The sequence below is a fragment of the Taudactylus pleione genome, unplaced genomic scaffold (assembly GCF_031769625.1).
Source record: "Taudactylus pleione unplaced genomic scaffold, aTauple2 ptg000093l, whole genome shotgun sequence".
NCBI classification, from domain to species: domain Eukaryota; kingdom Metazoa; phylum Chordata; class Amphibia; order Anura; family Myobatrachidae; genus Taudactylus; species Taudactylus pleione.
The window spans coordinates 41,702,543-41,729,319 of record NW_028284495.1 but is presented as its reverse complement, the minus strand read 5'-3'; the positions used below and the strand labels follow the sequence as shown (position 1 = coordinate 41,729,319).

The 26,777-nt window shown below is 43.9% G+C and overlaps 1 protein-coding gene across 1 annotated transcript in view; it reads right to left on the bottom strand.

Annotated features, from left to right (window-relative positions):
- Positions 1-26,777, bottom strand: part of LOC148526981 (centrosomal protein of 192 kDa-like) — a 207,086-nt gene that overhangs the window by 145,259 nt on the left and 35,050 nt on the right. Inside the window, exons 4-9 of the mRNA XM_088469516.1 lie at positions 11,375-11,484; positions 8,691-8,740; positions 7,922-8,063; positions 2,115-2,245; positions 975-1,046; positions 720-872 (exon numbers count right to left, since the gene is read on the bottom strand). Of these exons, the coding sequence (XP_088325642.1) occupies positions 720-872; positions 975-1,046; positions 2,115-2,245; positions 7,922-8,063; positions 8,691-8,740; positions 11,375-11,484 (658 nt within the window). The remainder of the gene's footprint in view (positions 1-719; positions 873-974; positions 1,047-2,114; positions 2,246-7,921; positions 8,064-8,690; positions 8,741-11,374; positions 11,485-26,777) is intronic.

Genomic DNA, 26,777 nt, shown 5'->3' with positions numbered 1-26,777 from the left:
ATACTCCAACAGAAAAGCCATTGTTCCCTAAAGATCGGCTAACTATGTCCTGATTTAGTTGGAATTTTGAAACCACCATAAACTGATAGGGTGGCTTGGTACAATACACAGAATTCTACATGACAGACCTCCTAATTATACCAACTTCCACATAACACATTTTGATTACACCAAAGGCTCAAATGGAAAATATTTCAAAGCAGTCAGTAAAAAAAGCTTATATCCCAAGGAGCTAATGGAGAGACACCGTAGCTGTATAAGCAGGACCCTCTGCAATCATCATCTAAACATCTAGCATAAGAGTCAACTAGTAAACCACTAGTAAACCGATCTCAACCTACATTTTGTCTACAAAAAATATATCATGAGTGCATCCACCCAATATATCCGATTGACTTTGTTCACAGACATATCAGGACGGACCTGCAGCACAGCCGATGCGGATATAGCTGAAATATAAACACGTGCACAGACAACCCGCCAACCACCCATACACTTTCTGCAGGGACTGCCGACAGACATCTCAAGCTGGCGGACAAACTTAAATGCATGCCTAATTGTGATGTCAGCCCTGGGCAACTGTACTAGTATACAAATCTAACAATAACTAACCTGCTAGAAACTTGGAAAGAGCCAAAAAGTATATAGTGAAAAAGATAAAAGCACAAATTACAAAAAAAAGCATATGAATCCACATAAAGCAAATCAGACATACATACCAAAAGCTTATTTGTCTTCTCTAAGAAGTCCTCTCTTTGTAAGTGTTTTTGTGCAGCTTTTTCCAGCTCAAGCTCTAGTTCCTCCTCATCACTAACTGATGCTGAATCCATGCCTGTAGCACCCAACCGTACACAAAGCATCTGGAAATCTTCCTGAAATGTTGAATACGCAAAGCAATCAGTTCATAATAAATTGCAATAATTGAATCAAAATACTTCCTCCTGAGGCATATAACATAAGTATGCTACTATTACCTCATAGCCCTCAAGGTATTGTAGACGTTCAGATTCTTGATTTTTTGTTCTGTTTGACAAACTGTTTAATGCCTGAAGAACATATACACTAGTCATGTTACGCAGATAAATACTCAAGTTTAAATGACAGAACAAACAGAAATCAATGCAAGTCACTAATAATAACCGTATCCCTACTGAAACAGTACACTTTGACCCTGATTATTTGCACTAAACGTCTACCAAAATCTGTACATACTTTTGATGTTCAGTTGCTTACACACACACACAAAAAAAAAAAATGATACAGAAAGTGCACATTAGCGTTCCCTAAGGACTGGATTCAGGAAACATTGCAATAGCATAAGGATAAAGAATCTATCGATAGAAAAATGGAAAACTATTTAAAAAGAAACTTCATATTTACTGTAGAACTATACTCAAGCCCAGTGTAGCTGTGGCATTCATCTACACGGTATTTAGGGCCTGATTCAGACCCGCTCGCATGCGAGCCCCGGAGCGAGTGAAAAATCATTCGCTCCGGGGCTCGCAGCAAAACGGTGCGGCTGTCGATGTTTATTGATAGCTCGCCCCGTTTTGTAGGCGGGGAAGGGGGGGGGGCGGCTGGCCAAACGGATGGTGGCACTACAGTAGTGAGCTTCCGGCTCTATTAGAGCCGGAAGCTCACTTGGGCTTGCAGCAGACGAGACCCTACTACAAGGGTTTCATCACCCACAGCGTAGCGAGCGGCCAGGAGGCCGGTTTTAAAAAAATCAGGGCCTTAGTCTGTGCCTATACCCCTATACCCTATTGTAAGGATGTATATATAAAAAAAAATTTAAAAAAAATGAACAGGCAGCACAAAATCATAAGTATTGGCGTCATGAGAAAAGGGATTCACTTAAACTGTGAATCATTACTAGAAACTCAACATTTCTGCAAAACACAGATCCATCTTTGATAACAGAGGGTGTTCTCTGGCTGTGTTCTTGGGGGCTAGACCCACAAGTAAAGAATGGCTTGGCCACACTTAATTTTTAAAGCATTGTTCTTTGTGGATAACCTTTAATTATTCAAAAATGTTGTTACTGAGAGACCAATTTGTATATTACCAATAAATAATAATAAAAAAAAATAAAAAATTAAAACAGTATTTTATACCATGTCAGAAGCTTCTTTTGGCTCCTGAATTTCTTGCCCCTCAATAACTCCACGTTGCATTCCTAGTGGTAGAAGTTTTTTAAAGTAAGCTTCCAACTGGTCATCATAAAATTCTTCATCATCCAATTCATCTGTAAACATAAGGAATATTTCATCATGACTACAAATACTAAAAGCATTTTTATCATCCACCATCATAAATGCTGGAAAACATAGAAACAGTCTACTAAACCAAAAACAGCAATGATAACTGCATATCATCATAAATAAGGAACTGCAGAAAAAAGTAAATGCTTTATAAATATAATGCTGCTATTTTTCAAAAACATGCATCTACTGTATATCAAACAAGCCTCAATTCTGAATAGCCTTGAAGAAAAAACAAATAAAGGCTGAATAAAAATCTCTGTGCTTCTTTTATACCCATTACATACAGCAAAATAGTTAACATGACAAAAGAAAAAAAAAAAAAAAAACACTTTGTTCAGTGGTAAGCAAAAGCTAGCAAGCAAGGCGAGCCACATACAGTATGCCCCCACCATTTTCTCTTTTCGGTCTGTGGTGTCGTTTTTGCAAGCACTTCATGTGGCTGAAGTAAAAACATATGATCTGATGTTTTTCTGCAAAGGCAATGACTTATTACAGGCCACTCTGAAAAACATGTTGTATCCATTTATTTATTAATTTCTGTGTTATCAAAATCCTTACAATTATACTTTAACAGCTCAAAACAGTTTATATTCTAGATTCCATGCCCTATGCCTTAGTGAAGTAAGAATGTTTGGAGAACCCTATTATTGGTCACACTACAGAAGGGGAAGGTAGTTGAAATCTCAGCTGTCGGGATGCCGGAGCCAGAATCACGACACCAGTCAGCATCCCGGCGCAGTCATCCCAACGGTAAGTAGTGGGACTAGGGTTAGGCACTAGGAAGGGTGGGGGGGTTACCGACAGGTTTTGGTATTCTAACCCTGTCGGGATGCTGGCATCTGGATTCTGATGGCGGGAATCCCAAGCGCCGGCATCCGTACCCAACCCACGGAAGCATACACATGGTTCAGAAAACAGGATTTGGGCCCTTACCGTTAAATCCATTTCTCAGATTCCACAGGGGACACTAGAGCCTCTGGCAGAGGGGTATAGACGGTGGGTTGAGTAGAGCCTGGCACTTTAAGAATCTAAAAGTGTGACTGGTTCCTCCCCCACTATGCCCCATCAGCCCCAGTTTTAAGAACAGAGCCCGAGAGGAGATGAAGAACAGACAGAACAACAGAGAAGGAGAATAGGAATAAGAACACTCAGTCCAATCGGATCAACACACTGCAGGAAGACAAACAGTCTGTAAGAACAAACAGTCACACAACTATAAAACAGACCAAACTGCAACAGAACTGAAGCAGAATAACTACAGGTAAGAAGCACTGAGTGGGCATCCAGTGTCCCCTGTGGAATCGGAAAAATGGATTTAAAAGGTAAGTACCAAAATCCTGTTTTGTCCTTCATCCACTAGGGGACACTAGGACATCCCAAATCTTCCCTCCTGGGGGAGAGGGGGGGGCAAGAGTGCTGAACAACCTGCAACACTGCGACCAACACTTGAGGCAGATGCCGCAAAGTTGTCAAACCTGTAGAAAAACGTAAAAAAAAAAAAAAAAAGGTATTCAAGGACCACGTAGCAGCCCTACAAAGCTGGGAAGCTGAGGCACCTCTATGTTCCGCCCATGAAGTACCCACCGAGCGCATAGAATGCGCGGAGATAAATACAGGCGCAGGTCGAGTAGAAGCAACATAGCAATGAGATGAGCTATAAAGTCACCTAAAGGACAAAATATATGGTAACCAGTATGGTCAATGTTTGGAGACAGAAACAATCAATAGGAAAGATGCTGCTATCAGTAACACAGTGGTCACCTGGTAAATGATATAAAAGAAAAGGGGTGGTGATAGCGCAACTGGTATTGGATGTTTATATGTAGAGAATCGTGAGCGACAATAACCCAGAGATGCAGTCTATGACTAGGCAGATTCTTTTACAATAAACACAAATTTATTACACATACTATATAAAATTTATATTAGAAATAAACATGATAAAAAGTAAAAAACATATGCAATTGATATGTGCAATATTGGTGTGTAAAAAAAATAAATAAGAATTATATGATTTCAGTTTGAAAGAATAAAAAGGTAATAAAATGGGAGTGGAAGAAAAAATAAAAAATGTTATATGTTGCAATTTGTACGGGAGGCCATGATATCCATCTGTGGCCTACCCAAACGATGAACTAGTTTGAGGAAGACCTCGGGATGAAGGGACCACTCCCCGGGGTGAAGATCCCGACGATTGAAGTAGCCCACTTCGCTGTTGTCAACTCCCTGAATGAAGACTGCGGAGATGGCCTCGACGTGCCTTTCCGCCCACAAAAGAATGCTGCTGGCCTCTCACTGCTAGACTACTGAGAGTTCCCCCTTGTCGAATTATGTATGCCACAGCTGTGGCGTTGTCGGATTGTATCCGAACCATAAGTCCTTGTAGAAGAGGAGCAGCCTGTATCAGAACCCTGTACACTGGCCGCAGTTCGAGAACGTTATTCAGTGAGAAAGACTCCTGCTGCGACCAACGCTCCTGGAAGTGGTTGTCCAAGACCACAGCTCCCCATCCACGAAGGCTGGCATCCATAGTGACCAGGGTCCAATTCCAAATTTTGTTGTGAAAAATCAAAGTGGAGGAGAGAAGTCAAACACTCCTGTATCCATGAGATACCAGATTCTGAAACCAAGTGTCGGGACAAGTCTGTCACCAAACCTCTGGGAAGCGCAGGAGACGAGCACCCTCCATGGTATCCCCTAAGGTGTGATGGTAGCCCATCATGCCACGGGCTTTTCTGCTGGCTTGGAATCCGGACAGCGGGCACTGGCAGTCTGACGTCCACTTGTGCGATCTCCTCGACCTGCTGAAGACTCACCTTGAGGTCAACCCTGAAATCTCGCTGGGGCTCAAAAGGAGGCCCTTAAAAAGAGCGACGTGGAGGAGGTACTGACGAAGGTAGAAAAGTGCTCTTACCCCCGGTGGACAGAGAGATCCACTTGTCCAATTCTGGACCAAATAAAATAACCTGTGAAAGGAAGAGCTTCAAACGCTCATTTAGACTCAGCATCCACTTGTCAAGCACAAAGCCAAAGAGCCAGGTGAGCAGAGACAGCCGAAGAAGAGATCCTAGTGCCTACCTGGCCAACATCTCTGGAGGAGTCTCCCAAGTATACTGCGGACTCCTGAATATGCTCCGCCAAGGTAATCAGATCAGCCCGCGGAGTGTTTGACTTTAGACCTTCTGCCAATTGTTCCGCCCACTTCTCCACTGCCTTGTTGACCCAAGAGCCGACCAAGGCCGGTCTGAGAATTGCACCATCAGCAGTATAAATGGATTTTAATGTAGTTTCCAGTTTCCGCTTTAACGTATTAGCTCCCAGAACTGCATGATTTTCTTCGACAGATGAGAAACCGCAGAATCCACAGGTGGCGGAGTCTACCATTGACTTCTATTCTCTGCAGGAAAAGGATAAAGGGAGAAAAAACACCTAGGGATGTGGAACTTACAGTCCGGATTCTGCCAGGCTGCCATCTGTTCGTCTAATTTGCCGGAAACCGGAAAGGTAACAGAAGACTTCTGTTTCTTAGCAAACAAGGAGTCCTCTAATGATTCTGGAGCCTCAGGGTCAGAAACATGAAGTACATCCCTCACAGCCAGAATAAGTGCTTCAATACCCATAGCCTCAGGAGACTTAGGCGCAGAACCAATCACTTGGGCAAGGCAAGAAAAGAATGGTGAGAGGTGCTAGTTCCATCCTTGGCAGCCTCCCATTCCCTACAAGAAGCAGTTAATTTTTATGTAAGATCTGATATGACCCCTGCTATTTAGTAAAGAGGGTGTGACAGTCTGCGCTGTTTTAGCACCTTCAGCTTCACAAGCATCACACAAAAGATGACCCTTCAGAGCGAGCATGGGTACATTTCTTTTTGCACCTAGTGCAGCAAAACAGTTTCTGTGTAGCTGTTTTGTCTGTTGCTTTGAAGTACATAATAGCCCACTCACAGACAAGCGCACACACAGTTTTGCAGATTATCTGACACAGAAAAGGTAAACTGGAGGCAGACAGAGCAACAGATGGAGAAGAATTACAATAATAATACTACTCAGAAAAAGAGTGGGAAGGAGCAGGACTCACAAAAAATAAGGCTACCCCACTATTACTATGCAATGTAGAAACAGGTGGGGGAGCAGAAATTAAAAAAATAATGCTACCCCACTGCAGGACTCACAGATCCCTTAGCAGTCCCCGCATTTTTCTTTTTCATTAAGCGCAATCACTGCTAACAGCTGCGCACTCAAGCGGCTCTGTGAAGAAGCCGGCCCTGGTGCTTCTCTCATGCAAGCACCGGCGCGGCAGGATTCTGTATCTCCAACCTGTGACAGTGCAGCAAAGACCGCCTGTCATTTGCCCAGCAGAGAAAGTAACACCTCTCCTGCTTATCAGGAGGTGTGTATACTTACTTGTTGCTGCTGTGGCCAGGGTGCTGGGCAGGGAGGGGTTGAGCGGGGGACCCGGACACAAGCCATTTTCAAAATAAAAATTTATTTGACTAAGGTTGTTACTCATCTCCTGCTTTTCTAAGTAAAAAGTGTTATTAAGTTGGTGGCGATGGAATAACTTGAAGTAAATTAAATTGTTAGAACAAAGGATTACAGCAGTGTAATATACATATCTTGAAGCGGTTTCCTGTTCACTTGTATTGATTGCGTTGTTAGTGAACACAAAGCTATGGGGATAGCAACACTTATTTATAAAAAGGGAATGAAGGCAGGCAGAAAAAAAAAAAAAAGTTCCCCAACAGAGCAGTGAAGAGCTTGTCAATTGGAAAAACTAATTTTTGAGCTAAATTAAAGTGGATTTACTTAACTTATAGCCAGTCAATCATTAGTACCATTAGATAGCTGTAGAAGTTTGAAAGAGTAGCAAGGAGAAGAACGGCTCATCAGCAAACAATTACTCAAAGTTACTACCCTTACAGCCTAATATAATGCTCTTTTAGGCAATTTCCATGGAGTTGTCCATCCCCATAATATATTTCTCTAATACATCTCGCTAGCCTCTATCTATGAGCACTTAAAGCAGGACTAATATGCACACCTAGAAATGACAGGTTTCCCTGCATGCCTAATTTTATTTTTACTGTATGTTGCATTTTACAATTACAGCAGTGTGTGATTTTGTATTAACTATTTAAATTCTATTGTGCACAGTAACTTATCTGCATTGTGTTTTAATCATTTTAATGCATTCTTAGTTTTCAACAATATTGTCTATTTTCAGACTTTCTGATCCTGGTGTCCACACACCTATTACACTTGTATAGTGGATTCCTGTGTTTATTCCTGTGATTTCCCCCACAAGGTATTGAGAAACCTTGTTTCCCCAGTGGCAGCCTCTATATAGATTCACACTATATTCTGAATTGGAGAGAGTTGGATAATGGGAGGAGCAAGGTTCCAAACAGCAAAGAGGGCTGCATCAAACAAATATATTGTGGCTTCAATGCACGTTTACATGAAATGATGTTCTGAAGCCGCACATCCACTAGGCGACTAGGGAAAGACAGTACGATTACAACATCGTAATTGTACTGTTGTTTACCATGATGTAAGGGCAGACAAATTAGCTGGACCAGTTAGAGAATGTCCAACTTGTACTGTTCATATAGACAAATTGATACATTTTTAAAATGTAGAAATAAAACATTAAATTACCTGAAGAACTGCTGTCTAAGCTGGCAACAGACATAAGCTTTTCATTTTCCAAGAAACTTAGTGCAGAAGAACTAAACTGATCATCTGGTAAACTGTGCTCTTCTGCCTGTGAATCTTTATATAAAGGTGATGCATTGGAAGTCTAAAAGAAAAGGAAAAAAAAAAAAAAAAAGTTACCAAATGGGAATATTAACTCAAATAAGAAATGACAGAGGGTAATGATTTCATAAAGCAGTTATCACCCTTTTAAACTTGTGTGATCTGGAAATCAAAGAAAGTAGAAATGACAGAATGAGCTTAGTAATAAAGGGGGTTTCTACCTACATGGTGGAAAATCCTTTAAGTGCTAGCTAGGCTCATCGTGTCTAAAAATCATTTTGTAAATTCCACACAATCTTTATTAAATACATTTCTTAGTGTAGTTGGCTTCTTTATGTAGATTTCACCAACACACTTTTAGCAGGCACAACTGTTTCGGTTGATGGATACTAAACAAGGGTGATAGTTATACTGAACTCAAGAAGTACATCAGAGCAGTGTATCATTCACTTCAGGGGCAACACATTCTACTGCTCAATGTGGTCAGACACAGCCAAAATGCTGAAAAGACAAAAGGAATAAGCAAAGTATCGAATAAAAATGCTGAAGGCTTTATAAAGTCTAATAAACTGCAGTCACATAAAAGGTACAAAACCCATTTAAAGTCACAAGATATCAACTACAAAGCTAGTTAAAAAAAAAAAAAAAAAAGCACTTCGGATATATTTACCTCATCTGTTTGTTTGAGGTGTGCAACCTTGCTCAATTCATTCGAGAAATCTAATGAAAAATAAATTAGGAATCAACATAAAAAGACATTACAAAAGTTTAAAATGACAGCAAGTCGCGGATTCTATTAGCCAAGAGTTCTGTTTACGCAGTTCAAAATTCCACAATTTTTTTCTTTTCAATTAGAATTTAACGTGATGTCTCAATGAGAGTTAACACACATTTTAATTTGCACCTTGATGCAAAGTGAAAAAAAAAATAAAAATCATTAAGCTAAATACAGCTCCACTCCTCCCCCTATGAATAATAAAGCAAATAAAAATGGTTTTAAAAATCATCTTAAATCGGGCCCATAAAGATACGCCATTTTTTAGGTGTTTTCTACAAAAAGCTGCTTAGGTTAAATGATGTGGGGGTTAGGTTTATGTCACATATGTTACTTGTAAAGCATATTCATTACTTACCAAATGGGGTGAGCTAATCATTGTGGACTGCTTAATAAATATAATGTCTTTAATAGATGGAATAAATGCCCTTATACGAGAGGTGAGCCATGTGCAATTAGGAAATATCCAACAATAATTAATGTCAAGAAATAAGCAATTCATTCTAACAAAGCAGTTCAATATGATCAACCCATAATGTCATGGAGAAACAAGTCAAAATGTAGCAAGCCATTCTCACAAGTACAGACAAGGTATTGTTTATAAAAATTTAAACATAATAGACATTCAATTAGGCGCATGGTATGCCTTGCGGGGAAAAATGCCCTGAGCTATTCATTAAGCATTTCCTCTGTACGGTAAACCCTGGGGTAACCCATAGATTCCAGGTAAAAAGCTTGAATATATTGGTTTTCCCCGTTGGTGAAAACACAGAGGCTGCATTCAGGGGTGTATCTAGGCATCCGAGCACCCCTGGCAAAAGGGACTGGCGCCCGCGTCCCATTTTAAAAAAACAACCATATCCATCTATATTTAAATATATAAAGATGGATGTAAATTAATTGGTCTGTGTCCCTGGCACACACACAAAAGGTAACACACACAAAAAGGTGAAACTGGGTGGAGTAGGGATGGACTTCGGAAGCATGGCATCGAATGGTCGCTGGGCTTCAGACATCAAATCCAGCTAGTTGCTATCGCATCATTAAACAGTATAACCATTTGCAACTGATAAGGGAAAAACGGAGCCTCGCTGCACCCCCCCCCCTCCGCGTCACTGTGGGGGCATGCAATCTCAGAGATGCTGGGCTGCCCCCAGGCTCCCCTTACACTGAGAATAGATGCCGTGCTCCCCCCCCCCACAGCTAGCCATCGGATGGGCATCGGAAAGCTGCCTCAGATAGTTGGCAACCACCAAATTCCCGGCATTCAATGAAAAAGTACTTCCATCGAATCAGAAATATTGATGGTTGCTAACCACTGGCTTCCGATGTTCATACCTAAGCGGGGGGGTGGGGGGGGGTGTAGGAGCCCCGCGTTGAAGAGGGTGGTGTACAGGTTTACAGAGACCTGGGAGGGGGAGAAGATGAAGCGTGCAGCCTCCATCCCGCCGCCAGCCCGGAGCACACTGCCCGCCAAATCAACTGCACCCTTACCGCAAACATGACTGACGCATTTCCCCCCCGGGACATGTGGTCTCATGGCTGGGAATAAATGTAGTGATTCTACCCCCTGACAATTAAGCCCCGTGGCTAACTGGATATAACTTTTTTCCTATATAAACATTTAAGGGGTCTGTTGGAAAGACCCAATTCTCTCCTTAGGTCACAGATTTCGAAATACCTTAGCGTCATCCATATTTCTATTAATTCTATACTATCCTGTAATCTTATTGCCCACTTTTTTGGAGTTCAGGGTGATTTCAACACTTCCTCATACATATCACACGTTAAACTATGAAGACTTACCACGCTATCTCTGCAATAAGCATTTTCTAATTGAATACGGAGTATCACAGAAGCGCACAGGCTGAAAACAGCCAGCAAAGTGTCTCCACTTAGCACAGCTAAGTGTATTGGTCACTAAACGCTAATATTTAAGCTTGAAAATGGCCAAATTCTAGCGTACACATTAAAAATTATTTTTACTTGGTTTTTTTTATATAAACATTCACTGTTTGAACATTTTTTGTCCTTGCTCATCTAGCCTCAATAAGCCATGCAGCGCAACGTGCCTGACATGAGCGAGCCGCCAGGTCTCGTGCAACTATGCTCAAGTTAGGCGTCATTTTTGCAGAAAGTGCATCTAAGCCACAATGCAATAGGACTAGGACGCATGAGGACTGTGCTGATTAATTTGATATGCAGCACTTTTATAGCTATCTGCAAATGAAACTTGGTGTGGAAAAAAGCTGTGGCCGCTGCATTGTGGAACTTCCATGCTGATTGAGAGAAAGTCACACACAGATATACAAGTGTCATATCAATTTAATTAGTACAGTCTTCTGGTGCATTCTAGTCACATTGCATCTTAGGCAAAAAAAAGACAAGAACGTCCAGTACTAACAGTCTCACGGGACCAGGCGCACCAAAAGGAGCCGTTTGGCACGACTCCAGCAAAGACAAGTAAGGACACATTTCTGTACATACCTACTGATAGTTTTATTTTTAATTGAGATAAAAATAAAACTATTTACTATAGAAAAAAAAAAAAAAAGCATATTCATTATAAATTTCAATACCATTTTTTTGACTCAGAGTTGGGTCTTCTCCAAAGTAGTTTTCTGGCAAAGTTGTTTTCTGTACACGAGTTTTAACATTGCTAGCCTTGATAAACACATCCAAAGCTTCTCTACAAAAAAAAAAAAAATTAAATTAAAAGAAAGACAGAAGCTATAAGGCCAGATTCAGATTTGGGAACAGAGTAAGAAAGAGCAAGTAACTGTGCACCTTAGTAAAATCATGCTGTACTGCAGCTGTGGCAGATTTAAAATGTTCAGAGGTTTAGAAGGGGTGTGTACAAACTGACATCTAAATTGCAGTGTAAAAGCTGCCCAGCATTTGTGGGCTACATGCAAAAACACTTCATTTTTTCCACATTTTGTTATGTTACAGCCTTAATCCAAAATGGAAAAAAATCAATCATTTTTGTCCTTAAAATTCTACACACAAGACCCCATAATGACAATGTGTAAAAAGTTGAGATTTTTTCACATTTTATTTATAAAAAAAAAAACTAAAAAAAAAAAAACACTAAAGAGATCATATTTACATAAGTATTCGCAATCTTTGCTCAATACTTTATTGATGCACCTTTGGCAGCAATTACAGCCTCAAGTCTTTTTAAATAGGATGCCAAAAGCTTGGCCCACCTATCTTTTGGCAGTTTCACCCATTCCTCTTTGCAGCACCTCTCAAGCTCCATCAGGTTGGATGGGAAGCGTCGATGCACAGCCATTTTCAAATCTCTCCAGAGATGTTCAAATCGGATTCAAGTCTGGGCTCTGGCTGGGCCACTCTGACATTCACAGAGTTGTCCTGAAGCCACTCCTTTGATATCTTGGCTGTGTGCTTAGGGTCGTTGTCCTGCTGAAAGATGAACAGTCGCCCCAGTCTGAGGTCAAGAGCGCTCTGGAGCAGGTTTTCATCCAAGAGGTCTCTGTTCATTGCTGCATTCATCTTTCCTTCTGTCCTGACTAGTCTCCCAGTTCCTGCCACTGAAAAACATTCCCACAGCATGATGCTGCCATCACCATGCTTCACTGTAGGGATGGTATTGGCCTGGTGATGAGCGGTGCCTGGTTTCCTACAAACAGAACGCCTGGCATTCACGCCCAAGAGTTCAATCTTTGTTTCTCATGGTCTGAGTCCTTCAGGTGCATTTTTGCAAACTCCAGGCGGGCTGCCATGTGCTTTTTACTAAGGAGTGGCTTCCGTCTGGCCAATCTACCATACAGGCCTGATTGGTGGATTGCTGCAGAGATGGTTGTCCTTCTGGAAGGTTCTCCTCTCTCCACAGAGGAATGCTGTAGCTCTGACAGAGTGACCATTGGGTTCTTGGTCACTTCCCTGACTATGGTCCATTTCCCCCGATCGCTCAGTTTAGACAGCCGGCCAACTCTAGAAAGAGTCCTGGTGGTTCCGAACTTCTTCCATTTACGGATGATTGAGGCAACTGTGCTCATTGGGACCTTCAAAGTAGCAGATATTTTGTGCCTCGAGACAATCCTGTCTGAGGTCTACAGACAATTCCTTGGACTTCATGCTTGGTTTGTGCTCTGACATGCACTGTCAAGTGTGGGACCTTATATAGATAGGTGTATGGCTTTCAAAATCATGTTCAATCAAGTGAATTTACCATAGGTGGACTCCAATTAAGCTGTATGAACATCTCAAGGATGATCAGTGGAAACAGGATGCACCAGAGCCCAATTTTGAGCTTCATGGCAAAGGTCGTGAATACTTATGTACAGGTGATTTCTTAGTGTTTTTTTTTTGTCTTTTTTTTAATTGAATTTGCAAAAATCTCTAAAAAAAAGAAAAAACAAAAACAAAACACAACTTTCTACACGTTGTCATTATGGGGTATTGTGTGTAGAATTTTGAGGACAAAAATTAATTGATTCCATTTTAGAACAAGGCTGTAACATAACAAAATGTGGAAAAAGTGAAGCGTTGTGAATACTTTCCGGAAGCAGTGTGTGTATAAAAAAATATTATATACACACACCCCTCTGTAAAGATGTGGACCCATGTCTTCCCACAGCTCCCAGATATTTGTAGTGCAGGATCTTGGGTTTGAACGGACTTCACCATCACGTTCCATAAATGCTCAATTGAGTTCTTGCCGGACAAATGTGGTGGCCGCACCATTCGACGGAACTGTTCAGAATGCTCCTCGATATTCCAATGTTGTGGGGGTACATGAAGCCCATGAAGGGCTGCAAACGGTCATCAGGAAAAGCAACATAGTGATTACCGGTCAATGACTTGTTCAGGAGGAACCAAGCCAAGTGAACACACCCCACAATGGGAGGTAGTTGAAATCACGGCTGTCAGGATGCTTGCGCTCACAATGCCGGTGCCGGAATCCCAACACCAGTCAATCTCAGCACCAGCATTCTGAAGTTAAGTAGTGGGGTTAGGGGGAGGGTTAGAGTTAGGCACTAGGGAGGAGGGTTAGGGGTAGGGTTAGGATATTTACAGACAAGTGTCTGTATCCTAACCCTGTCAGGATACCGGCGTCGGGATTCTGACCGCCGGCATCCTGTACCCAACACACCATTATGGAACCACCAATAGCCTGCACGGTGCCTTTTTGACAGCTTGGGTTGTGATTTGAGCCAGCGTCACTTATCTGTTGCCACGGACAATTCTGGACAGATGCCACTGGTCTCTATCATTAAGCACCCGTGGTCGGCCACTGCACTGTCCACGGTGGGTGGTAATTCCTTCCAAAAGGTATTCCCGATGCACACTAGATGGAGACACGGTGAATGTCTGCACATTGGAAATGGAATATCCCATCCATCGGGCACCCACTATCATACCCCATTCAAACTCAGATAATTCACATTGTCTTGCTATGAGCAGCCGAGCCAGTGTTTATACGGACTTACGAAACTTCAGGGACTACAACTGATGCAGGTCTGGGAATTTCTAAAATGTCATAGCATAGTGACGCCACCTACCATTACATATTGCAATCCCCATGACTTTCGGCACTTCAGTATGTATATACAAACACACACTCAGGTAAGTGAAAGAAAATCACAGTTAACTTCCAGCTATAAGGCTAATTGCATAGCCCCCGGGGGATCAATTAACCACTGGAGAACTGAATTCCCCCCCTAAAAGAGGGTTTTATGAAAGGTCTTCAGAAAGTTCTTGTTTGTACGAGGGCTGATTGAAAAGTAATGAGACTGCCTCTGTTTTTCTGTCCCATAGGTAGACGTGGCAATGCTATGCTAGTTATTGTGAAGCTCATACATCGATGTGTCTGAACCTGCGGTTGGACTGCCGTAGTCTTTTTTTTTGTTTGGTCACAGCGAGTGGAAGATCTTCATACGTTTCATCATTGTGGATGAGGAAGACGTGTGAGTTTACGATAGAGTTGTGCAATTGAAATTTGTGTTAAGTTTGGAAAAAGCGGAAATAAAACTCATGAATTGTTACTGCAAGCATACGGTGGAGAAACAATTAGCCATCTTGCAGTATTTCGGTTGTGGAAGCACTTCAAAGGGGGTAATACACAAATGACTGATGAAGCGCGTTCTGGGAGACCACCTCCGCGGTTACAGATGCCAAAGCTGCGGAATTGTGGATTCATCATTATGATCTGGAATCCAAACAAGAGTCCAGTGTATAGAAACACACAAAGTCGCTGCTGCCCACAAAACAAAAAATGTTGTGCGATTCCTTCAGCGTGTAAAGTCATGCTTCTGCTGTTCTTGGATGCGCATGGTATGCACTGGGTTCCCCGTAGACAGACCATTAATGGTGACTACTATGCGAACATCCTGAAAACCCAGTCGCCCATAGCCATGATAAAGAAAATACTACATTTGCTGAAGAAACAGTGGGTTTTGCTCCAAGACAATGCCAGACCACATGTTGATGCATTTGCATTGGCAGCAACTAACTAAAATGAATGGAACAGCACAGGAACACCTCCATATAGCTCGGACTTAGTGCTCTGTAATTTCTGGACATTCCCAACCCTGAAAACACAACTGCGCAGAAAGAAGTTCTCAACAGATGATGAAGTGACAAATGCCACAGCTGCAACACTAAAAGTGATGTCACAAAACAGTCTACTGCACGTCTTTGAATTGTTGAAACACTGCAAAAAATTTATTGAATGTGAAGGACACTATTTTGAAAAAAGTGTTCAGATCCTCTGGAGTCATCTGATTCTGAATAAAAAATATTAGTCTCATTACTTTTAATATCAGCCCTCATATGTAAAAAAAAAGGATTGGTCTATTTTGGGAGGACCATATAAAGTCAGAATCCAAACCTTAATGTAAATAATTGTACTTGCATGACTATACAATTTTAGGTTTAGAATATTAACTCCTCCATTACCGAGGTATTGTTGCAGTTTCAGCAAACTTATTTGGGATCCTTTATTCTGACAAATAAATTTACGGAAAGCTGCGCAAATAAATGTGTCATCCAACGCAGATAAGAGAAAAGGCAGCATATGAAGCGGGTAAAGGTATTCTGAGAATGTAGTAATTTTAAGCAAGTATATTCTATCCATATAAGATCGCATTAAATGGTTCCAGGTGTTGAGTTCTCCCAATGCTTCCTTTAGGACGCCTGATATATTGAGGGTATATAAATCTTGGATTCTCTTAAGTAGATAAATTTCCAAATATTTTAGGGATGTTGGGGCCCAAACAATTTGAAGATCCACACTCCATGAAGGATGTACAGTGGAACCCAGGGTATTTAATTAGTAGTAAAACCAAACACTAACACAAAGTCCTCAAATTGAGCCAATATACAGGATGTTTCACTCGCTATTGGACTCAAAGTTTTTCTCACAACTTTTAAATGAATTGACGTTCTAGAGCGCAGTTCAAAATTCAAATAGGGGAACCACACCAACTGCCATCCTCACTGGTAGATAAGGTAGATAGCAGAACCAAGTTAGGCAGTACCTGTGGGTAAGACCGGGTTCCAGCTGTCACAAGGGAGGATGCAGGTCTCAGGCAATAAGCATAGCAGATATGGTATCCCTCGTCACAGCCAGACAGGAAAAGCAGCCAAAAGACGAAGGATCACCCAATAGTGCAGGCAACAATGGAGAAGGACGGTCTATCACAGCAGCACTTCAAGGCAGGCACATGTACACAAAGATAAGATGCAGAGCAACACAGCCTCACGGATTCCCCACCTGGAGCTGGTTCAGGGAGTTGGTCAGATGTACAAATAGCAGGGCCTAAGGCAGCACAAACACCAGAGAATGCACATAAAGTAGCAAGCCGCAGCAGGTAGCACAGAGCTGATCAGTGTCACGGAATCTCCCCTCACACTGCTTTAGGGTACAATTCAGCAGCCATCCCAGGATCCAGGCACATGTAAGGAAGCGTGAGAAGCATGGTGTCAGAAGGGAGCGAGCCGTGAGATAAGGCATCAGCCACCACAAGCAGCATCCGTCTGCCCTCAAGGCCGGGGTGAGTGGTCTCAATGGGTCACCCGGAGCCAACTGCAGAGGCAGGCAGCAATTGGAGAGATTCAGGGGGCAGGAGAGGTTCAAGGAGAAAGGGTCGAGGCAGCAGGGAATGTTAGACCGCAGTACAAAATGGTGGCCACTCCAAGCCAGAGGAGCTGGAATCCAGTGGAGGAATGGCGCCAGGAGCCGGTCGGGAAGAAGGACCCATGCCAGGTCGTCCAGATGCCCAACTGTCGCACAAAGCACCTGGTATCGACAGGATTGCAGTAAGCAGATGGGGAGCTTCCATCATGTGTCCTTCATAGTGGCACACCCACCAGTTAAGACTACCTATTGCATAAAATGAGTCACCACATTTTTTTTTTCTCCCCCCCACACAAGATGAGGAAGATCTGGGCCCCAAAACTGTGGAAAAGTAAATTGTGTTTTAATCACTGCTGCCGATTAGTGTTCCCAATAGGCCGTTTTAGCGGAAACGGCCATCCCCATCCGCTGGCCGCAGAATCCCGTAGGGTGGATGGGAGTTCTAGTGAAACAATCATTGGTGAGTGAATAGATGCTGTGCACATGGCATCTATTCACACTGCGGTGAGAGCTTGGAGAAAACCCAGCATCTCCGTGAGTACTGGGCACACCCCCTACAGTGAAGAAAAGGGGGGAGGGGGGGGGAGAGACTTTTCAAGTGACCACACAGGAGTGTTTTTATTTTAGATAGCCATCCTGCCCCCTGCCTTTCCTAGAGTGAACACTAGCTGATCACCATAGATGAGATACTAAGTGGGACAATATTCCCTTCTTTCAAACCAGGGTGCCCCCACATATATTTAGGCACAATGGAGAATTTTTATTTTTTTTTCTTTCAATAGCGTTGGGCGATTTTGTCTGGTGATCACCAGACAATAAGTACTAAAAGGTAACTGGTAATTTTGAAAGAGGTGATAACCCTCTTAATTCTTGGGAGCCAGGTTAAGAGAGAACTTCCCCTTATTTTCAGGACTCGAAGATTTTTCTGTAGTGCAAAAGAGTTTTGACCCACTCGTCTCCCACAGAGAAGGGGTTATTATTTAAATCGATACACATGCACTTGCTAGGAGAAAAAATGATATTCTAATTATAGAGCCAATTTAGAAGTCAGACTTAAAAAAAATATATATATATTTATTTATTTTTTGTTTTTTTTCAGAATTCTTCAAAAGTTAAACAAAAATTTAAATCCAGCAATTTAATCACAAAAAAATGGATTTTGGTACTTACTGATAAATCCATTTCTCTGATTCCACAGGGAACACTGGAGCTCAAGACACTGAAGTATAGCTGGTAGCAGATCGTAGCCTGGCACTTTAAATTAATTTAGAAATGTGTCCGTCTCCTCCCCCTCTATACCTCATCAGCCCCAGTTAGTTTTAACAGAGCACCAGAGGACACGGAGAGCAAGATAACAGAGAAAGAAAACAGGAAGGAAGAACCCACACAAAAGCGGTCCAAGACCAAACAAAAAAAAAAAAAATAATAATAACAATAACAAAAAAAAATAATAATTCTGTTTATTGAAAAACACTGCAGACAAACATGCAGACACAACTGGAAAACAAAACATTGACAAGTAAAGCAGCACTGGGCAGGCGTCCATTGTGGCCTGATTAAATCGATCAAAATGGATTTAATCGGTAAGTACCAAAATCCTGTTTTCTCCTTCTAGGACGACACTGGAGTTCAAGACACTGGGGATGTCTCAAAGCTTCCCTCCCGGGTAGGAAAGTGCTGAGAGATCTGCGGCCAAAACTGGAACCTGAGGCCACAAATGTGTCAAAAACAAAAATGAACAAAAGGTGTGTACTGTGGACCAAGTAACTGCAGGGCAAAGCTACTATGCAGAAGCACCTCTGCGCACAGCCCAAGATGGTTCTCAGAGCACTGAAACAGGCAGAGGACGACCACTAGCCACGTAAGCAAGACTGATCCATTTGGCCAAAGCTTGGACGCAGGTCACACGCTCCTTGCAGCATCATACAGCACAAAAAGGGCAGCAGATTTGCGCAATGCTGCTGTTCAGGGAACAAACTCAGAGATTGAACTACAGTCAAGGAGCGGGAAGACATGGAGTCATTGGAAAAAACAGGAACTGTTTGATGTGGAAGGCAGAAACCACCTTCGACAGTAAAGGAGGAGGTGTGCGAAGCTCTACCCAATCATGCAAGACTAGGTAAGGAGAGCGGCACGATAATGCCCCAAGCTCGGACACCCTCTGAGCCGAAACAAAGGCCAACAAAAGAGCAGTCTTCCAGGATAGGTACTTGAGATCTACCTCCTCCAGAAGCTCAAAAACGGACAATTGAAGAAAAGTCAAAACAAGGTTGAAGTCCTAAGGAGACGTAGGCTGCACAAAAGGTTGTTGCTCCCTGTAGGAACGTCTGAACCTCTGGAAGCAGGGCCATACGAAGCTGAAAGCAGATGAATAAAGCGGACACTTGTACCTTTAGCGATCAAAGACGAAGCCCAGCATCCAACCCCGCTTGAAGAAAGAGGAGCCGACGGGGACCACGCCACGTACGACTTCCATATATGATGTAGTAGGCGGAAGTCACTGGCTTCCTAGCTCGAAGCATAGTGAGAACCACTGCTTTTGCAATACCTGTTTGTCTTAAGATTGCAGTCTCAACAGCCACACTGTTAAACTCAGCAGCTGTAAGGCAGCGTACACAAACGGATCCTGCTGAACAAGTCTAGAGGTAAGCAGAAGGTCAGAGTACCATGCCCGACTTGGCCAAACTGGAACCACCAGGATAATTGTGGTGGACTTGCGCTTGATGAGTTTGAGCAGCCGTGGCAGGAAAGGGTGGAATCAGGTACACTGGATGGTGCCACCATGCAACTGACAGAGCGTCCACCGCCTCTGCTGCAGGATCCCACATCCTGGAGCAGTACCTCGGCAGTTGGCGAATGTGCTGAGCGGCTATGAGAAGATCTTTCTGAGGACTGCCCCAACGATGGATCAGTTGGTGGAATACCTCTGGGTGTAGAGCCCATTCCCCAGTATGGAGATCCTGGTGACTAAGATAATCCGCCTCCCAATTTTCCACACCTGTGATGAATACGATGGAGATTGCCTCGATTTGCCTCTCTGCCCACTGTAAGATGTGACTGGCTTTGCGCATGACCATTCGACTCCACATCCCCCTGGCCGCGCTGTGGTCCAACTGCACCAGAATGGGCAGTCCCGTCAGAAGGGAAGATGCAGCCAGCAGTGCAGGGTAAAATGTCCTGAGCTCCAGAATGTTGATTGGTAGGAGCGCCGCATTGCACGACCAGTAAAATACCACTGCCCCCAACTGTGGAGACTGCCACCTGTAGTCAGGAAAATCCAGTTCCAGATGCTGAAGCGACGAACCATCAAAAGATGGTCAGTCTGAAGCCACCAGTGCAGAGAAATGCAGGTCTGAGGAGGCCGATGCACCAGAAAGTGCATCTGAAGGTTGGACCCGACCACTTAGACAGAAGTTGCAATTGGAACGGACTGGAGTAAAACTTGCTGAACTGGAGGCCACCATCTTCCCCAGGAGGCGAATACAAAGTTAAACTGACACCTTCCATTGCCTGAGGACCGTTAGGACCAATTCCAGGATCGACTGTGCCTTGTCCACACTTGCTGTAGGAATGTATCTAGACTCAGCCTCAGGAATTGAATGCGTTGGGATGGCACCAGGTTGGACTTCTGGAAGTGAACGATCCAACCATGTTGGACAAAGACTTGATAAGGTGGTCATCCAGGTAAGGGACAATGGGCCCGATTTATTATGGATCGCAATTGCGATTACACAGGCAGATGGCAGATTGTTGTGTACTGCACATGCATCGCAGTGCGCGAAGGCTCCACTGCGATCACACTATGATCGCAGTAACCACACAGACTCATCGCAGAGTGATTGACAGGAAGTGGCCGTTTGGGGGCAGTGGTCAGCGAAACGCAGGCATGTCAGTGCATGTGAATGCAGTTACAGGGGCGTGCATAAATTAGCCACTGCGATGGAGTAAGGTCAGACCTGTTGCAATTGTGCGTGAGGCTCCAATGGTACTCAATGTTACTGATTGTTTCGCAGACTTGCAAGATATTACAGATGTGAGTAAGGGGAAGTGGGCGTCATGTTAGGCTGAGACGTCATTGCGATTGTAAACATTAGCATATTTTCGCAGTGGTTCTGCGTGCGTAATCGCAATCCGTAATGAAATCCGGCCCAATGTTCACACTCAGGCAGCTAAGATGAGGAATCATTATTGCCATTACCTTGGTAAAAACCCTTAGCGCAGATGACAGTCTGAAGGGCAGGTCCCCAAACTGAAAATGAGAGTCCCTGATAGCAAACCAGAGGATGAAGCCATTGAGATGGTGAAAGGCTTATATACACCAGCTGGAACTTTTAAAACTTCTCTGGGCAAGATATTTAAGTAAGAACGTTGCACAGACCAGATTTGGCTGCAGAATAAGGAATTTTTTAGCAACTGAGAGGCATCTAGCCTATCAAATTATTGAATGTCTGCAATCAGACAGATAAGTACTATGCAGTAGTTTATACCTAGTTCTTAGAATGCATTACCTGGCCAGGAACGTCATCTGAATGGCAGTAACTTGTAAGAATACACCGTAAGAATAAAACTGTATGCCATTGATTTTAACAGCCTTAAGGCCCCTACACACTAGATGATATCTTGAGCAATTTGGCCGATTCCAAAGCATCTGAACGACAAATTGTTAATTTCATCCAGGGTGTACACTCTATTATGATCCTGATGCATGTTCCCGCGGGTCGTCGGTCGCATCTTCAGATCTTTTGTACATGCAGGAAGATCTGTCAACCTCGTTAAGGATTCCCCTCCGTGCATTAGTTTGTGTAAAAGCTTGTAAAGTGTTAAAAAAAAATAAAAAAAAAATTGACATGGGATCCCTCACTGAAAGCACAACCAGCCCCGGATTTTTCAGAGCAAGTCCTGGTTCTGTAAATGCAGGCGACAAAATATGTAGGGATCTCCTGTATTTAGCACAACCAGCACTGGGCTCAGTGAGCCGGTCCTGGTTTTAGAAATACAGCGGACAATATAAGTAGGGGGTCCCATGTATTTTCCATAACCAGCACCAATCTCTTCTAGCGGGGTGCAATGCCACAGCCAGGGGGACCCTTTCACCAGGTCCCCTGGCTGGCAAAAGCATTACACCTGACCGCTAGTCAGCAGAGGCCAGGGATCGGTGGGGAGATGGGGACACCCCGAATCCTCAAATAATTCACCCTCCTCCTGGGAAGAGTGATCCACATCTGAATCATTCTCCAACTGAAGGCAGTGCTCTCTGTAGTTCTAGAAGAGCCCATTAGCTGTACTAACCCTTCAACCAAACAGGCTAATCCCCGAGCCCAGGCTGGTTCGGCTTGAGATAAAAACAAATTAGCAGTGCCATAATAATAATAATAATAATAATAATAATAATAATAATATAAACAAAAAGGCTGTAGACAGCCTCAAGTACCACAGGCTCCCTCGGGCACATTTCTAAAACAAAAGGCGGATAGGGTATAGGGTGGGGGGGAGGAGTCAAACACTCTTCTAAATGAATTTTAAGTGCGAAGGCTTCACTCTACCACTGTCTATACCCCAGTGCCTTGAGCTCCAGTGCCCCCTAGTGGATGATGGAGCAATCAGGATTTTGGTTACTTACCAATAAATCCCTTTCTCCGATTCCACAGGGGACACTGGAGTCTCAGAACAGTGGGGGTATAGAAGTGGGTTAACTGGGAGCTGGCACTATAATTTGTATGGTAGCTAGCTCTTCCCCCTCTATACCCCAAAACAGGTCAGTCTAAAAAATCTGTGCCCGAGGAGAGCTGAAAAATAAGAAGGGAGAAGAAAACTACATAGACGTGAACAAACAAGAAAGATTTTATGAAATAACACAAATTACCAACTGTCTGAAGAACCTGTAAAACAACAACTTAAGCAGGTGTAATAGCGCCGGGCAGGCGTCCAGTGTCCCCTGTCGAATCTGAGAAAGGGATTTATCGGTAAGTAACCAAAATCCTGATTTCTCCTTCATCCACTAGGGTACACTGGAGTCTTAGAACAGTGGGGACGTCCCAGAGCTCCCATCCCGGGCGGGGGGAGCGCTGAGAACCCTGCAAAACAGTACGGCCATAGTGCGAAACAGCAGGGGCCGCAAAAGTGTCAAAACGGTAAAACTTAACAAAAATAGTCAAAGAAACAACACAGGCAGCCGCCCATGAATGTCCTACCGAGCGCGTTGAAAGCGCCGTAATAGAAACAGGCGGCTGTTTAGAAGCGGCCAGATAAGCCTGTCTGATTGTCAGACGAATCCAACGAGAAATAGTTTGTTTTGAAACCGGCCAACCTGGCCGCGCCATATCAAAACAAACAAAAAGCACATCCGACTTCCGGATAGAGGCTGTCCTCTCAACATAGATCCGAAGAGCTCTAACATCTAAAGATTTGGAGCCCGGAGAATCTTCCTTTAACACTGGAACGACAATTGGCTTGTTTATGTGAAACGCAGACACCACCTTAGGAAGGAAGGACATCTGCATACGAAGCTCAGTCCTATCCTCATGGAAAATTAGGTAAGGCGGGCGACAGGATAGAGCTCCAAGCTCCGACACATGCCTAGCTGAGGGGAGTGCCAAAAGAAGAGCCACCTTCCAAGTTAAAAACTTAATCTCTACCATCTGTAGGAGGATCAAACAGAGCAGACTGGAGAAACGAAAGGACCAAGTCCAAGTCCCATGGGGCCGTAGGAGGCACAAATGGAGGTTGTAGTCGGATTACTCCTTGTAGATAGGCCTGGACATCCGGCAATAATGCTAGTTTTCTCTGAAAGAAAATGGACAGTGCCGACACCTGAACCTTCAAAGATCCTAGACGAAGGTCTGCTGATAAACCGGCCTAAAGAAAAAGACAATGACGGGATACCTTGAAATCAGACGGGGGTGAACTGCGGTGTTCACACCAAGATACGTTTGTCTCCCAGATACGATAAGGTTTTGATGTGACTTCCTTCCGAGCCCTAATCATGGTAGGAATCACACTGGAAGGAATACCCTTCTTTCTTAGGATAGCCCTTTCAACAGCCACGCCGTCAAAGGAAGCCACTTTAAGTCCTGATAGATAAACGGACCCTGTAGAAGTAGGTAGTCTTGCAGAGGTAGAGGCCACGGATCGTCTATCAACAAATGCTGTAGGCTTGAGTACCACGCTCGTCTGGGCCAATCTGGTGCCACCAGTAACACCTTGACCCTTTCTCTTTTGATTCTTTGAAGCAGCCGAGGAAAAAGCTAAATTGGAGGGAACAGATACACGTACTGAAACTGCCAAGGCGCCGTCAGTGCATCCACTGCCTGTGGATCCCTTGTTCGTGAGCCGTACAGCGGCAATTGATGGTTCAACCTCAACGCCGTGAGATCCGCTTGAGGTTGACCCCAATGCTGACTCAGGTGTTAAAACACCTGTGGATTGAGTGCCCATTCCCCGGATGAATGTCATGTCGACTGAGTTAGTCGGCCTCCCAGTTTTCTACCCCATGGATGAAAATTGCTGAGATCGCCGCTGCAAATTCCTATGCCCAAAGCAGAATGCGGCTTACCTCCCTCATGGCGGCCTGACTCTTGGTGCCGCCCTGTCTGTGTATATATGCCACAGCCGTGGCATTGTCCGACTGCACTCTGATTGCTCGACCCTGCAACAGAGTATGTGCAAGCTGAAGAGCATAGAACACTGCCCTTAATTCTAGAACATTTATGGGTAGTACTACCTCCCACTGAGCACAGCTGCCCTGGAAGGGTCTACACAGAGTCACTGCCCCTCATCCTCTCAAACTTGCATCCATGGTGATGAGAATCCATTCCTACACTGCAAAATGCTTTCCTGCTAACAGGTGAGAGAAATTCAGCCACCAAAAGGAGAGATGTTTGAGTCAAGGGGGACAATAGCACTCACTTGTGAAGAAAGAGAGGAGACCCCGACCACTGGGAAAGTAGATCCAATTGAAATGGACGGGCGTGAAATCTCCCGTACTGGATGGACTTGAAAGTCGCCACCATTTTCCCTAGTAAGCGAATACACAGATGTACTGATACTCTTTGATGACTCAGTATCATCCGCACCATGTGCTGAATGGAGGAGACCTTGTCCTGAGGAAGGAACACCTTCTGTTCCACAGTGTCCAAAATCATCCCCAAGAACAGCAGGCACTGTGTAGGTTGTAGACATGACTTTTGGAAATTGAGGATCCAACCGTGTTGTAAAAGAAGACTGAGTTACCTGTATGTCTTGTAACAATTTAGTTACAGACGGTGCTTTAATAAGAAGATCGTCCAAATACGGAACGATAGCAACACCCTACATCCCAAGCAGGGCCATCATCACGGCCATGACTTTCGTGAAAATTCTTGGTGCTGAGGAAAGACCGAAAGGTAAGGCCTGAAATTGAAAATGAGAGTCTTTCAATGCAAACCGAAGGAATGCCTGATGAGGAGGCCAGACAGGAATGTGAAGGTAGGCATCCTTTATGTCCAAGGACACGAGAAACTCTTCCTTCTCGAGACCAGCAATGACCGACTGTAGGGACTCCATTTCAAACTTGAAAGCATGCAGATAAGGATTGAGATCCCTCAGGTTCAGAATGGGTCTCACCGACCCGTCCGGTTTGGGAACCACAAACCCTGACCCCACTGATGGTTCGGAACATTCACTACCACTCGAGACAACAGAAGCCTGTCTATTGCCCCCTGAATCACAACCCGTTTTTCTGCTGACAGTGGTAACCGGGTTGTGTAAAAGCGAGGAGGAGGTTGAATTTTGAAATCCAACCCGAGTAATGATGACCCGAACCCAGGCATCCTGGCAAGACTGGATCCATACTTCTTTGAAGTTCTGCAGTCGAGCTCCCACCTTGGGATCCCCCAAGCGAGAAGGTAGTGCATCATGCAGAGGGTTTAACTGCAGGTTTGTCCTGTTGGGACGAGGATGCAGTGACACTTCCTCGCCCTCTGGAACCACAGGAGTTAGCAGGAGCTCCTCTGGAATGGCCCCTAAATCTCACCGGAACACGAAAGGACGGTCCTGCAACTGGTTTTCTAGGAGGCAGAGCAGCTGATGGAAGATAAGTGGACTTAGCACCTGTGGCCTGTGAAATCCACTTATCTAATTCGGAACCAAACAGGACATCTCCTGTGTAAGGAAGAGCCTCCACTGCTCTCTTAGACTCGGCATCAGCCTGCCACTGTCGTAGTCAAAGAGCTCTTCTGACTGAGATAGCCAAGGACGAAGATCTAGCAGAAAGGTTACATATGTCCTTTGCAGCTTCCCCTAGGAAAGTGGCTGATTCTGCAATCTGATCTGCCAACTGATCAGCTCGTCTGCTTGGACCCCTGTTTTAAAGGCCTTTGAAAGCTGTGTAGCCCATGCTCCTACAGCCTTGTTGACCCAGCAGCTGACTAGCGCGGGACGAAGAGACACACCTGCCACTGTATATACAGATTTTAAGGTGTTTTCAAACTTCCAAATCTTTCGGAAGATTCTTTTAGGGAGACTGCTCCTGGAACAGGCAGTACTGTCTTCTTAAACAGACGGGATACTGAAGTGTCCACTGCCAGAGGAGTTTCACAATTTTCTGCAGGAAATGGGTAATAAGATAAGATAAAAAGCTTCAAATATCAAGTAAACTAATCTGGACGTTTCCACACAGAGGTTAGGATCTCATACAGTTCCTCAGACGTTGGCAAAGTGGCGGCCTGTCTGTCTTTTATTAAAGATAGACTGTCTAGCAGCCACTGGATCTATGTCTTCAACATGTAATACCTGGCGTACTGCCGCAACCAGCGCCTCTACGCCCTGAGATACTGGGTCCGACTCCTGTGGAGTCTGTTCCTCTGGCTCCTGGACCTCACCTTCCTCTGTCTCCTGTTTCT